This window comes from Neoarius graeffei, chromosome 17 (genome assembly GCF_027579695.1).
Source record: "Neoarius graeffei isolate fNeoGra1 chromosome 17, fNeoGra1.pri, whole genome shotgun sequence".
NCBI classification, from domain to species: Eukaryota; Metazoa; Chordata; class Actinopteri; order Siluriformes; family Ariidae; genus Neoarius; species Neoarius graeffei.
In genome coordinates this window covers 66,493,544-66,509,508 of record NC_083585.1, presented here as the reverse complement: position 1 = coordinate 66,509,508, position 15,965 = coordinate 66,493,544, and the positions used below count along the sequence as shown (strand labels likewise).

Genomic DNA, 15,965 nt, shown 5'->3' with positions numbered 1-15,965 from the left:
CATCCACTCAATTCCCTATCCATCCATTCAATTACCCATCCATCCACTCAATTCCCTATCCATCCAATTCTCCATCCATCCATCCATCCATCCATCCATCCATCCATCCATCCATCCATCCATCCATCCACTCAATTCTCCATCCATCCATCCATCCATCCATCCATCCATCCATCCATCCATCCATCCATCCATCCATCCAATTCTCCATCCATCCACTCATTTCCCTATCTACCCATCCATCCAATTCCCTATCCATCCATCCATCCATCCATCCATCCATCCATCCATCCATCCATCCATCCATCCAATTCCCTATCCATCCATCCATCCATCCATCCATCCATCCATCCACTCAATTCCCTATCCATCCATCCATCCATCCATCCATCCATCCATCCATCCATCTCCCTATCTACCCATCCATCCGTCCAATTCCATATCCATCCATCCATCCATCCATCCATCCATCCATCCATCCATCCACTCAATTCCCTATCCATCCATTCAATTACCCATCCATCCACTCAATTCCCTATCCATCCAATTCTCCATCCATCCATCCATCCATCCATCCATCTATCCACTCAATTCTCCATCCATCCATCCATCCATCCATCCATCCATCCATCCATCCATCCATCCACTCAATTCCCTATCTACCCATCCATCCATAGATAAATAGGTGGCTGCCAAATGCTCTAATAGATGGATCTATGGATGAATGGATAACATAACACAATACCATCCATGCCCTTATTTCCTTCTCTCTATCAATCCATCTACTTATTCCTCAATCCATGTACAGTTCTATTTTCTAAAGTGTTTCTTAAAGTATCTCGCCAATCCTGTCCAGTTGTTTGGCGATATAGGGCGAATCCTCCCACAGCTTGGCTCTGAAGCACTTGGCCAGAATCACGGCATTGAGCTGGGCTGAGAAAGTCTTTTTGGAGTGCTGAGTGAGAAACTCCACCAGGCCTGGCACAGAGCACACAAAACACTATGCTGCTCAAACACTCGATCACAGGGGCCGATTAATTCGACACTGACAGACTGAGGCAATTAAAATCACATTATTAGGGTAATTGCTCAAGACATGATCACACTGCAGTTTCAGTAAAGGCAGGTTACATTTGCTAAGTCTGATTCCACTCCTGAAAATCTTCCCAGTGTCTTGTGTTAGTCCAAATTCCTGAATTGGGATGCAGCCCAGTTGAGCCTGGATCAAACTGGTGGGAAGAGGATCAACAAAAAATAGAGCAGAACAACAACAACAACAACAAAAAGTATGGCATCAGAAATAAATGAGTATTGAATTAGTATTAAAAGTCAGTTCATTGTCTACGATGTCTACAAAGGTTGCATGAAAACGAAGCCATTTAGGGTTAGGGTGACTCCAACTTCTCAGTACTGCTTCTCAAAGTCATCCACGGTGGAATAAATTGGCTTGGAAATGACACCAATCACAGACTTGGTCGTTTGTTTCTGGAAGTCAGTTCAAGATCATCTCTACATGGAGCTTTCAGTACATCAGCGTGATTATGGCTGATTTCAGACAAGCATCATCTTATATAAATTGGCCAAATACGTAGCTCTATATCTATAACTGTTCTGATCATTTTTTAATGAATGTCACCTGGAGATTTATGACTGATTACTCTGACTATCGGAATCTGAGTGTGTGGATAATGGTCTGCTTGAGCAATAAAATGCACGTGTTACACGTACAGTAAACTGGCATCAAATAAACATTCTGAGACAGACTGCAATTGTTTCCAGATATTAGACTTCCAGGATTTTAATGTTGGGAACATTAGAAGATCAGGAAATTCATATTCCAATAAAAAATGTGCACTTTATGTTATTTTCAACAACCATATCATCCATGTCTATAAATTATGAAATGCAGAGTAACTTTACTGCATCACAAGTGCTTCTTCTTGCTGTCTGTTCAATTATGGCGCTTGGATGACTTTTTGTTGTGATGGAAATTAAAAATTTTTAAAAGCTTCACATGCTAACTGGACTCGCACGTTCATGGTTGTTATGGTAACACTGATACTCTAATGACTCTATGCATGTTCATACACTTGGATCAGATTACACATAATGTTACATAATGTGTAATCTGATCAGAGGCAGCTCGTATCAATGGGCTAGCAGGGCTATAAAATCATTCCAGCCTGCACATCATCTTATCTGCGGTTAACGAACGCTTTAAAGAGGATTATTTGTGATTATTTTGAAAACGAGTGTAAGAGCAGACAGAATGATATGAAGCGAGGCCATGGGCTAACTGAAACGAGCCCCTTCCTGTAGGTTCATGCAGCCAATCAGCAACAGTCGTGACACATCACTACACAGAATCACACACCCCCTTATTTTTGAGCTCCAATGCAAGTGCACCCAGCTACAGGCTGCAGAACAAGGCAGGGCATGTGTAGCCCTGCGCAAGGGTTACAGTTAGGGATAGGGTTAGGGCCATAGGTGTACCCATACCCCCTTATAGGTGGGGCTATATGTGTAGCTGCTCCCAATGGGTTCGGGTTAGAATTAGGGGTGGGGCTACACATGCCCTACCTCATTCTCCAGGCTGTAGCTGGGACATCCTCCCCCAAAGGGCTAACTAACATATTCAAACCCATTTTGGTGACATTTCCGTAATACGTCACTCAGTCACAGATGTAATGAACATGAATGAAGTGGATTATTTACTCCATCATTATTTTTCTGAGAAAATATGTTTGGAGGAGAAATTTTAAGTGGATAGACTGAGCATATGTTGTCTAATCAAAGTACAAATTACATAAAATTGCTATTCAGATGAAATGCAGTTCAGATTCAAATGGCAAAAGTTATATATACAGTGGTGCTTGAAAGTTTGTGAACCCTTTAGAATTTTCTACATTTCTGCATATGACATCATCAGATTTTCACACAAGTCCTAGAAGTAGATAAAGAGAACCCAGTTAAACAAATGAGACAAAAATATTATACTTGGTCATTTATTTATTGAGGAAAATGATCCAATATTACATATCTGTGAGTGACAAAGAGGATCTGAACATCTGTGGTTTTGGTGAAAACTGGTACGAGGAAACATCAAACCGTGATGCATGGCGAAACAAACTAAGACGGGGCAAAGCACTGGCTGAGACAAAGCTTGCAGAAAGAGCTAAGGCCAGACGCTGCAGACGACACAACCGACAAGCTGACAGGGTTACCAATTGTCACCGGTGACAAGGACAGCAGCGGGGGAGTGAGTGGCAAAAGTATGTGAACCATTGCTTTCAGTATCTGGTGTGACCCCCTTGTGCAGCAATAACTGCAACTAAACGTTTGTGGTAACTGTTGATCAGTCCTGCACACCGGCTTGGGGGAATTTTAGCCCGTTCCTCCGTACAGAACAGCTTCAACTCTGGGATGTTGGCGAGTTTCCTCACATGAACTGCCCGCTTCAGGTCCTTCCACAACATTTCCAGTGTTTTCCTTTCTCCAAACATAACACTTCTCATTTAAACCAAAAAGTTCTATTTTGGTCTCATCCGTCCACAAAACATTTTTCCAATAGCCTTCTGGCTTGTCCACGTGATCTTTAGCAAACTGCAGATGAGCAGCAATGTTCTTTTTGGAGAGCAGTGGCTTTCTCCTTGCAACCCTGCCATGCACACCATTGTTGTTCAGTGTTCTCCTGATGGTGGACTCATGAACATTAACATTAGCCAATGTGAGAGAGGCCTTCAGTTGCTTAGAAGTTACCCTGGGGTCCTTTGTGACCTCGCCGACTATTACACGCCTTGCTCTTGGAGTGATCTTTGTTGGTCAACCACTCATGGGGAGGGAAACAATGGTCTTGAATTTCCTCCATTTGTACACAATCTGTCTGACTGTGGATTGGTGGAGTCCAAACTCTTTAGAGATGGTTTTGTAACCTTTTCCAGCCTGATGAGAATCAACAACGCTTTTTCTGAGGTCCTCAGAAATCTCCTTTGTTCGTGCCATGATACACTTCCACAAACGTGTTGTGAAGATCAGACTTTGATAGATCCCTGTTCTTTAAATAAAACAGGGTGCCCACTCACACCTGATTGTCATCCCATTGATTGAAAACACCTGACTCTAATTTCACCTTCAAATTAACTGCTAATCCTAGAGTTTCACATACTTTTGCCACTCACAGATATGTAATATTGGATCATTTTCCTCAATAAATAAATGACCAAGTATAATATTTTTGTCTCATTTGTTTAACTGGGTTCTCTTTATCTACTTTTAGGACTTGTGTGAAAATCTGATGTTGTTTTAGGTCATATTTATGCAGAAATATAGAAAATTCTAAAGGGTTCACAAACTTTCAAGCACCACTGTAAACTTTTAAATAATATATTACTGATATATATTATGAACTGCCTCCCCCCGAAAAAAACAATTACCACCATCCACCACTGAATCCCACTCATATGAAATACAATTCATTCAGACTGATGAAAATCTTTGATTATAAACATAATTCATATGTCACGTCATCCTTATAGAATAAACAAAAGGCTGTACTCAAAAATTAGGAGAATCTGAATCATACCAGTTAACTTTCATGTCATTGCTTTTGATCTTTCCCTCCATTGGATACCTAAAAAGCAGATCGAGATACTTCATTTCCATTTAATTAGAGTCGTTATAATCAAAGAATTATTTCTCAGATGAATGTGAAGAAATAGTTGTGCTGACCGGACAGTGACCCTGTTCTTATCCTTGTTCAGCATGTTCAGCGTTCTCTTCTCACTGACCCTCAGCTGGACGTCACTGAACTCCTTCACCTTCGATATTATATCAACCTGACACAAGTCCAGATTAAACACCGGGTTTGGTATTTAAATGAGGTTTTGTCCAGGTCAACGCTAATGTACAGATAATTACACTACCGTTCAAAAGTTTGGGGTCACCCAGACAATTTTGTGTCTTCCATGAAAAGTCACACTTTTATTTACCACCATAAGTTGTAAAATGAATAGAAAATATAGTCGAGACATTTTTCTGGCCATTTTGAGCATTTAATCGACCCCACAAATGTGATGCTCCAGAAACTCAATCTGCTCAAAGGAAGGTCAGTTTTATAGCTTCTCTAAAGAGCTCAACTGTTTTCAGCTGTGCTAACATGATTGTACAAGGGTTTTCTAATCATCCATTAGCCTTCTGAGGCAATGAGCAAACACATTGTACCATTAGAACACTGGAGTGAGAGTTGCTGGAAATGGGCCTCTATACACCTATGGAGATATTGCACCAAAAACCACACATTTGCAGCTAGAATAGTCATTTACCACATTAGCAATGTATAGAGTGGATTTCTGATTAGTTTAAAGTGATCTTCGTTGAAAAGAACAGTGCTTTTCTTTCAAAAATAAGGACATTTCAAAGTGACCCCAAACTTTTGAACGGTAATGTACATGTATAATCTACTACGATTAGCAAATCAATATCATAATATACACTCACCGGCCACTTTATTAGGAACACCTATACACCCACCTGCTGTTTTATGCAGTTCTGTAATCAGCCGATCCCTCGATGCATCAAATCACGCAGATACAAATCAAGAGCTTCAGTTAATGATCAACATCAGAACGGGAAAAATTGTGATCTCACAGTGAAGCGTGACTTTCTTTCACTGTGGTATGGGTGTTGGTTTGAGCCAGATGGACTGGTTTGAGTATTTCAGAACCTGCTGATCTCCTGGGGTTTTCACACACAACAGTCTCTAGAGTTTATACAGAATGGTGCGAAAAACTAAAAAGCATCGAGTGAGTGAGGGACAGTTCTGTGGGTGGAAACAAACGCCTTGTTGATAAAAGATGTCAGAGGAAAATGGACAGATTCAAGGTGGTTCAAGCTTTTTAGCCAGGAAGGATATAGCAACTCATATAATCACTCTTTACAACCGTGGTGAGCAGAAAAGCATCTCAGCAACAGAAAAGCAACAGCAGAAGAACACACTGGGTTCCACTCCTGCAGCCAAGAACAGCGATCTTAGAATCAACAACAAGTTCCTGTTAAAGTGGCCGCTGAGTGTATACTATACAATAATAGAATAAATGCTCTAACAGCATTAGATAAGAATAAAATTGAGAATTGGGAATTGAGTGGATGGACAATGGCTCACCAACTCAGACAAGGTTTCTGTACCGGTCACCTTCATAAACTTCTTCATGGTGTCAAATGCAACGCAATATCGAGCCATCAGCTTCCCACTCTCTGTGCACAAGAGACCACTGATTTATTTACGCTATATAGCCAAAAGTATGTGCACCGCTAACTATTAGGCAAGGCAAGTTTATTTCTATAGCGCATTTCATACACAGTGGCAGTTCAATGTGCTTTACAGAGGTAAAAGCAAAACAGTAAACAACAGAAAATAAAATTACATAAAATAAAGGGGGAAGAAGAGAGAAAAAAATAAGAAGAATTAAACAATAGTAGAAATAAAATAAAATGAAGTAAAAGTTCAGTAAAAAACAGCAGAATAAAATAGAATAAAAGTTAAGTAAAGTTTAAAACATGTAAAGATGATGATATTTATCAGTTAGCAGAAAGCATCTGAGAACAGCTTCGTCTTTAGTCTAGATTTGAAGCTGCCAACAGCAGGAGCATTTTTAATGTCCTCTGGCAGTTGGTTCCATAGCTGTACTGCATAGTAGCTAAAAGCTGCTTCACCACACTTTGTTTTAACAACTGGTTTTACCAGTAAATTTTTCTGCTGCGATCTGGTAGATCTGATTGGGTTAGGCCGCTGCAACATATCAGAGAGGTAATTGGGCCCTGTACCATTTAGAGATTTGTACACCAGCAGCAATGCTTTAAAGTCAATTCTGTAGCTTACTGGAAGCCAGTGAAGGGACCTTAGAATTGGAGTAATGTGCTCTGTTCTTTTTGTTCGTGTGAGAACCCTCGCCGCTGCATTTTGAACCAGCTGAAGTCGTTTGATGTTTTTTTTTGGCAGGCCTGTGAAAGGCCATTGCAGTAATCAACCCTACTAGAGATGAAGGCATGTATAAGTTTTTCCAGATCATTTTTTGGCATAAGTCCTCTTAGTTTGGAAATGTTTTTTAGGTGATAAAATGCCGATTTAGTGATTGCTTTCATGTGACTGTCAAAGTTTAGCTCGCTGTCGATGAAAACCCATCATTACACCCATCATATGTGGTTCTTCCCTAAACTGTTACCACAGAGGCTGAAGCCCACAATTGTATAGAATGTCTTTTAGGGTTGGGAAGATTCACCGATTTGCATCAGGGAATCGATGCGAACCATACAATGCGGTTGCATCGGTTGGCAAACGTCTGAATCGGTTAAAAATTCGAATGGGATCGAGATGCATCGCGACTAAAATATCTGCATCGATACGAACCGAATAATATCTATCATTTAACTTTTTAGAAACTGGCCTGTTTCTAGGTTGAGTTATCTATGCAGCCGTCATTGGCTGATTCAGCCCAACTCTCGTCTCGCGCGAAGAGGCGGGCCAAGCAAACAGCAGAAGAACAGCGGTCAGATTTTGAGTCAGAGGCGGCCAGCGAAACATGGAAGAATCTGAAGTGATACATTCACCGGTTGGCTTTAAATCAATAGTTTGGAAAAGTTTTGGCTTTTACAAGCGAGGTGGAGAGCTGGACAAATCTTTGTCAACGGGTTAATTTTTTGTTAATTTACTAGTTATTATATTGGATGGGATCCACTATCCTAAAATCTCATGGCCTTTTTTCTTTTTATTGTTAGTATAAATCTAATTCTTTATTAAACCTCTTTCAAAAACTTAACGCAGCGTGAGCTGCTTAGGCTAACATAAAAATGTGGCAGAAAGTTGATTGCTCATTATTCAGGTCTGAATTTTGAAATTGTGTAATTCCTGTTTTTTAAAATAAAAGGCACAGCCAGTGGTCATGCTTTAAGTGCCAGTACTTGAGAAATACTATGTATTCCATGGTATAATTTTCTTCTGCATCGCATCGCATTGTGTTAAAATGAAATCGTACAGTATCGCACTGTATCACAGTAGGTTGGAAAATCGTATCGCATCTTACCATTGGTAAGTTCATGAATCGTTAATGTATCGAATCGTTGGCAGTGCATCGAGATGCGTATCGTATCGTGTTGATGATGAAGATTCCCATCCCTAATGTCTTTGTATGCTATAGCTTTACGGTATAATTTCCCTTCGTTGGAACCAAGAGGCCCAAACCTCTTCCAGCATGACAGTGTTCCTGTGCACAAAGCTCCATGAAGACATGGTGTGTTAAGGTTGGAGTGGAAGAACTCGATTGTCCTTCACAGAGCCCTGACTGAACTCAACCCCACTAAACACATTGATCACTGCTGCTCTTGTAGTTGAATGAAAACAAATCCCCACTGCCACGCCCCAAAATCTCGTGGAAAACCTTCCCAGAAGGGAAGAGTGGAGCTTATTATAACAGCAATGGAATGAGATATTCAACAAACACATTTACAAGACAACCCTCACCTGAAAAACTAACCCTCACCTGTAGGTTTGATGTTTATGTCCTCATCCATTGTGATCAAATTAAAGGAAGCCAGTGCGTTCAAGTTTCTGAGACACAGCTCTAAAATACGACACAAAATTATAACCGTAATGAGTCGATTAATCTTTAATCACTGGAGACAAGAACATGAGAGATTTGTCACACCTTGTAGTTTGGTTTCAATTCCACTTTTGTCGAGATTAGTTGAAAAACCTGGAAAGATGAATTCGAATGATATAGTCACAACATGCTAAGTGTATTTTAGAGTTATAACAGTTTTTTAAAAATCCATATTACCATAGTGTTTGGGATTCTTCAGAGCTCGGATGTAGAGGAACGTGGAACGAATCCAGTCTAAAGCCATGTTCACGTCAGAGATGGTGTAAAGGACAATCTCAGCATTCAGATGCTCTACCAGGTTCGTGTGCAAGCTGAAGACAGTTTATTGAATTAGAAGAGATCAATACAGAACAAATGAGCTGTAAATGATCTATAAGACTCAGAAAAGCAGATTAGTACCGAACATGTGATTGTACAAAACAGTCCATCGTGTTCCAGTGTGTAGGACTGGGGGCGTTTCCTTTCCTATTTGCATATTCATCTAATATGTTTTTTTTTTAAATGAGACTCAAAAGAAAACCCATGCTCTTCTGGATAATGAGATGTGTTTGTCAGAAAAACCCAACAATGCTCATCACCTTACAGTGAAGCACGGTGGTGGTAGCATGATGTTGGTTGCTTCTCTGACTAAGCCTCTCTTCACCTGCTCATCTGCCTGTGGTTGGACGGCCTCCTCTAGACGTTATAGCAATATCAGATATACCGTAATGGCACTCTGCAGGAGATTCAACGTTTGGGCAAACTTTTGGACTTTCGACGGAACAAAGCCGCCCCTGCCCCCCTGTACATCAACGGCGAAAGCGTGGAGCAAGTGGAGTCCTTCAAATTCCTTGGGGTCCACATCTCTGCTGACCTCTCCTGGGCAGCCAACACCACCGCACTGGTTAAAAAGGTGCAGCAGAGACTACACTTCCTGAGAGTGCTCAGGAAGGAGCAACTTGACATGAACCTGCTGGTGACCTTCTACCGGTCAGCCATTGAGAGCCTGCTGACCTATGCTGTGTCAGTGTGGCACTCAAGCTGCACAGAAGTGGACAGAAAGGCTACGTTCACACTGCAGGCTGAAGTGACTCAAATCCGATCTTTTTGCCCATATGTGACCTGTATCCGATCTTTTATTGACAATATGAACGACACAGATCCGATTTTTTCAAATCCGACCCAGGCCGTTTGGATATGTGGTGCTAATTCCGATTCCTATCCGCTCTTTTCATATGCGACTTCAGTCTGAACCGCCAGGTCGCATTCATCCGACTTACACGTCATCAACAAGCCACAAACGTCACTATTCTGCGCTGAAGTAGGCGGCGGGTCTCTCAAAAAAGTTACAACAACATGGCGCATAATCACGGGCGCAGATAGAGGGTGGGACGAGTCATATTTAAATTCACCTCGTTCGGTCCCCCCTACTTATAGGGAGGAAAAAACGTTTATGCTGTCTTTCTTTGCATAAGGCAAACCTCACGGAAAAATCAAAAGACTAATTACCATTCGGTTTATTGAGGTGCACAGCAGTGTATATATAGTTGCAACAACTCACATAAAACAAAACAAAGACTGATATTCGGTTGGTTGAGCTGCGCAGACTGCACAGGTTGCGAGCTCGAGCTTGGTTGCTATGGTTACTAACAACAAGTTTGACAGGCATGATGGGGTTGGTTTGCTAGCAGCTTTGTCCCCCCCCCCCCCCCAGTTTTTTGTCCCCCCCCAGTTCAAAAAAACGTATCTGCACCCCTGCGCATGACATCAATGCGAGGGACGCTTCGGGCTGTGAAGGTTCTGAATCTTCTCAATGGAAGGACGCAGAGGTTAGGGAGCTGATTTCCATTTGGGGGGATGCAGCTATTCAAGCTAGATTGGATGAGTCATACCGCAACCGGGCGGTTTTACTTCCGTAAACACTGGCCATGCTCACTGCGTGTGACGTCGTCGTATCCTGCAGTGCGCATGCGGAACACTTTTAGGTCGCTTTTCGTTCATACTGAGGATCACATACAAGTCGCATATATTTGTTAATGTGAACGACCTCACAAAAAAATCGGATTTCACAAAAAAATCGGAATTGAGCATTAAGCCTTGCAGTGTGAACGTAGCGAAAAAGACTGCAGAGGGTGACTAACACAGCACAAAAGATCATCGGCTGCCCTCTAACTCCCTTGTCCACCATCTACAACTCCCGGTGCCTAGGCAGGGCAAAGAGCATCATGAGAGACTATACACACCCTGGCTTCCACCTCTTCGACCTGCTGCCCTCTGGCAGGCGCTACAGGGCCATACCAGCCAAAACAAATAGACTCAGGGACAGTTTCTTTCCAAGAGCTGTCACAATACTCAACTCAAGTTTGCACTGAGGAACTGTCATGCTTGAACACCACTGACAAGGTCACCATCACCACAATGCTGCTAACCACTTGATCTCAACCTAGTCTCTCCTTGTCAGACTGTAAACTGTCATATTTGCACTGTAAATGTCACAAGACTGTCTTATTGCACTATCATACCAAGTCAGATCATCTGTTTTTTAGTTGCCTACATACTGAAAATAGGCGTCTGTACATGCCAATGCTACCTCTATCACTTGATGCAGCTAGTCACTTTATTCTCAACCCTGTTACTGCTATGCACCTGTGTTCCTTCAGGGACTTGCACAAGTTTATGTATAGTTTATGTATAGTTTATGTATAGTTGTCAGTAGTTTTTTTTTTAGTAGTAGTTTTATATTAGTTTTATTGTACATATTTTCCTATGTTTATTTTAGTATTTATGTGTGCACTTAATGGTGAAGCTTTAAATCTCATTGTACTTGTATAATGACAATAAAGGCTTTCTATTCTATTCTATTTTTTTTAACCAAAACCTGTTTTAAACTTCTCCAGAACTTTGTCCTGGACTTTTTATTTAATAGAAGAAGAAGAAGAAGCAGCAGAAGAAGCCTTTATTTGTTACATATACATTACAGCACAGTGAAATTCACTTCTCCGGCTATCCCAGCTTGTTAGGAAGTTGGAGTCAGAGCGCAGGGTTGGTGATAATACAGCACCCCTGAAGCAGAAACCATGTCCAAGGGCCCAACAGTGGCAGCTTGGTAGTGCTGAGGCTTGAGCCCTCAACCTTCCGATCAGTAACCCTTAAAGTGCATATTCTGGACCAATTTTTTTTTTTAAGATTAAAGTATGTCCCTTTACACACTCATCCAGAAGGGTAATTTTGCACAAGGCCATCTTGTCTACAGCAGAAAAAAATAAAATAACAAAACGCGTCTGGAAAAATCCCAAGGGAGTCTGGAGCCAGATTCATGACGTCACCTGCGGAAGCGCCAGCAGGCTGCGAGAGCTTGCACGGTTTCAGTGCACAGCCTGTGTAGACCAAGTTTAGCAGCTAGCGATTTTGCATTGAAATATGGAATTGTCACCTGAGCGCAATGTTACTTCACCTTTGGATGAAGAATATAATGAGATGTCAGAATTATTTCTTACCCTGGCAACAATCAACTTGTGAATTGCCGATTTTCTTGGTCTTTTTCTCGGCTCTGCTTGGTCCTCGGCTTCGAGGACCTCAGTGGATGCGGCACTTCGCCTTCTGTCAGGGGAGACGAACACGGCTGGCTCCTTTGGTGACGCTGACACAGATGGAGACGGTGTTGCTTTGGGCATTCTGACAGATGGAACTGCGTCTTTTTTCAGGTCAAGTTGCCTCGCGAAGCCCATTTCCCACTGCAAATAGTTCTCAAAGTCATCGGGCCTGATGAAGTGACCACCGCAAATAATGCTGTAGTCAGTAGCTTGTAGCCAATTTTTCCGGGTGCCTCGCACGAAGCGCTCCCATTTCTCTCTCATTGTCCGGTCTTTTGGAAAACGATGAGTACTAATCCCATCAAGATTGGTGTTGCTACACCCTCCTACGATACATCTGTTAACCATGTTAATAATTACATGATAACGTTGAAGAAATTTGCAGAAAATCACCAGGTCATTTTCTCATAAACAAACCAGCGCTGACGTAGGATTCAGAAGGAGGCGTCCCGCACATGACGTCACGAAAATCAATGTTTCCCGGGAAATCCAAATGCCAAGTTTTTTCAGAGGTGGACCAATTCACCTCAAATGGCTTGATTTCAACTGAATTTTTCTGGTATTGCGCAAGGTAAAAAAATTGCACAAAATGCAAAATGTGACAGATATCTGACCAAAGTTTAATATAAAATAAGAGAATTACATTGATCTTGCTCCTGAATTTACCCGTGATATGCACTTTAACCGTTGAGCCACCACTGCCCAGTCACACTACAGCTCGGGATGTGTTTGTGAATACGATACTTGCCGATGAAAGACTGGTCGCATCGCCACCAATCATGTGATGCACGACGAATGTTCTCTGAGCTTGGCGAGATGTTTTTTGGTGTATCTCCACCTTGTGATTGGCCAAAAACATCATGAAAATTTTCAAATGCATGCATTTGCATATTCATTCATTGACTCTGGGTTTTGTTTTGTTTTTTGGATGAGACTCAAAAAAGAACTCATGCTCCTCTGGATAATGAGATGTGTTTGTCAGGAAAACCCAACAATACTCATCACCTTACAGTGAAGCATGGTGGTGGTAGCATGATGTTGGTTGCTTCTCTAACTAAATCCTCTCTTCACCTGCTCATCTGCCTGATGTTGGACGGCCTCCTCTAATCATTTTAGTAATAACAGATGTACAGTAATGTCGCTCTGCAGGAGAGTCAATGTTTGGGCAAAATATTTTTAACCAAACCCTGATTTAAACTTCTCCAGAACTTTGTCCTGGACTTGTTTTTTAATAAAAGAAACAGCATGCATTGAAATTTGATGGTGATCTTTTCGTCAGCAAACTAAGCGTTGAATATTCGCAGATGGGTTTGGGAATACGTCCCGAAGATCAGGGAACCATCACCACCAAAACGCCTCATTTTCATCACAAAGCACGGCGAGTTGTAGTGTGACCATAGTCTAAGGCTACATCCACACGACAACGGCAACGAGATTTTATTAAAAAAAAATATCACGTCCACATGGGCAACGGATCAGTAAAATATCAGGTACATATGGCAACGCAACGCTTGCTGAAAACGATGCAATACACATGCCACACCTCTACGTGCGCTGTAAGACGGTCCCATCGGAGACACCAGAACAATAGAAGTAGGACGCATGCGCATAAACCCCTTCTTCTACCCGGCGTGAAGCACTCACAGGAACAAGCACACAACAACAAGAAGAAGATGGCTGCGACTACGCAAGGAAATCGTGCCTTCTGTGTGTACAAATTAGTTTTATTAGTGTGCATAGTTTTATATAACTTAATTTTCTTATTGTGTGTGAACATTTTGAAAAGCATTTTTATATAATTTATATAACTTTTTATATTGTGTGTGAACATTTTGAAAAGCAGTCTTATCCAATAAAAAAAAGAAATTCAAGAAATGGTTCAGTTACTTGTTTATTTAAAAGAAAAGCTGTATACAAAAGTGAATGCAATGCAGTGGTTCATACAAAACAGCGAGAGTGTCGCTTGTTCTAGTCATGTGGTTGTGACGTCATCGTAAACAAATCCGTTCTACTCATCCAGGCGACTTCGCAACGGCGCCGTTGCCAGATTTTTCCACTCTGGAACCCGTTCTCGTTTTGAGGCACCCAAAACGCCGGTGCCGTGTGGACGCCAGGCTGAAACGATAAACAATTTTATCAGATTCACCTGAATCCATTGCCGTGTGGACAGCCTCTTAGCTCCTTGGTCTCCATGATGCTGTTTGTTCAGGTATATTCAAGAACAAATTCCAGGTTCTTCCAGGAAAAAGGTACTGAGATCATGTGACACTTTAATTACACACAGGTTAATGGAAACCGCTTGCACCAGAACTAATTAAGGAGTTTCAGAGTAACAGGGCTGAATACCTTTGTGTGTTGATTTGTAAATAATTTGGAAACTATACTGTATTACTTTTTCCTCCCATTTTTCCTCCTATGTGTAGAAAAGACAAACTGTACTGAGTGTGTTTATAGGATGTTCTGCATGACCACAGGACTGTCTTTATGATTACAGCAGCAGCGTTTGTGTAAAAATCCACAGAACACGTGAGATTATACACTCATCTCATTATCTGTAGCCGCTTTATCCTGTTCTACAGGGTCGCGGGCAAGCTGGAGCCTATCCCAGCTGACTACGGGCGAAAGGCGGGGTACACCCTGGACAAGTCGCCAGGTCATCACAGGGCTGACACATAGACACAGACAACCATTCACACTCACATTCACACCTACGCTCAATTTAGAGTCACCAGTTAACCTAACCTGCATGTCTTTGGACTGTGGGGGAAACCGGAGCACCCGGAGGAAACCCACGCGGACACGGGGAGAACATGCAAACTCCACACAGAAAGGCCCTCGCCGGCCACGGGGCTCGAACCCAGACCTTCTTGCTGTGAGGCGACAGCGCTAACCACTACACCACCGTGCCGCCCGAGATTATATACTTTTTTTAAAATATATTTTTAGACCATCCATTTTCTGTGGCCTTTTTTTTCTTGATCTAATGGTCACAGATATAACAAAAGCACCAAATCAAGCCATTTATTACATGATAGAGAAAACAGATAATACCTGCTCTCTATAGTCTCTGACCCACTCACTAACTGCAGGTACTTCTCTCTAGTCTGAGATCGAGTCATGATCACAGCAGTGGCTGATGTGTCAAACTAAAATAAATAAATGGATAACAACAATGAGTACTAGCACTCGATCGGTAGCATTGAGTCACAGAGTAATCACATTGCTATTACTACGAGTATCATGATGAAACACATGAGGAGTCACAGAGTAAATTCTCTTTTTTAAACATACACTCTCCAAATTCGTGAATTATTTACCTACAACAGCAATCCTGTAGTTACAATAACACATGAGAAATAAACACGCTTGTGTTAAAGAGCAGACTTAGACGGTATTTCTGATTCCTACATACGTGAGCGACGCACAGCTGCAGTTTTAACCGCAAGCGAGAGCATGTAGCAACATGTAAAGCGACAAATCCAAACGATTAGCTTGGATCTGCCTCAAATCACCAGATTTCAGGAAATGTTTTAATAATCTTTTATCAGCTTTGCTTCATACTTTCAAACATTAATATCATTAGTCCTAATAAACAGTGTGCAAAATTTAAAACAGTGTATCATTATTATATTATATTTTATTCTATCCACACTAGGGTGCATCAGTCGCCCCCTAAAAATGAAAAGTTCCTCCGATCATGATGCATTTTTGTTTTTATGTTCCTTTTGGTAAGAAAACA

The 15,965-nt window shown here is 41.6% G+C and overlaps 1 protein-coding gene across 1 annotated transcript in view; it reads right to left on the bottom strand.

The window, feature by feature from the left end:
• The window catches only part of hfm1 (helicase for meiosis 1), a 91,428-nt gene that overhangs the window by 45,300 nt on the left and 30,163 nt on the right, over positions 1-15,965 (bottom strand). Inside the window, exons 17-25 of the mRNA XM_060897871.1 lie at positions 15,278-15,372; positions 8,832-8,965; positions 8,700-8,747; positions 8,535-8,615; positions 6,161-6,252; positions 4,729-4,835; positions 4,583-4,630; positions 1,132-1,229; positions 844-978 (exon numbers count right to left, since the gene is read on the bottom strand). Of these exons, the coding sequence (XP_060753854.1) occupies positions 844-978; positions 1,132-1,229; positions 4,583-4,630; positions 4,729-4,835; positions 6,161-6,252; positions 8,535-8,615; positions 8,700-8,747; positions 8,832-8,965; positions 15,278-15,372 (838 nt within the window). The remainder of the gene's footprint in view (positions 1-843; positions 979-1,131; positions 1,230-4,582; positions 4,631-4,728; positions 4,836-6,160; positions 6,253-8,534; positions 8,616-8,699; positions 8,748-8,831; positions 8,966-15,277; positions 15,373-15,965) is intronic.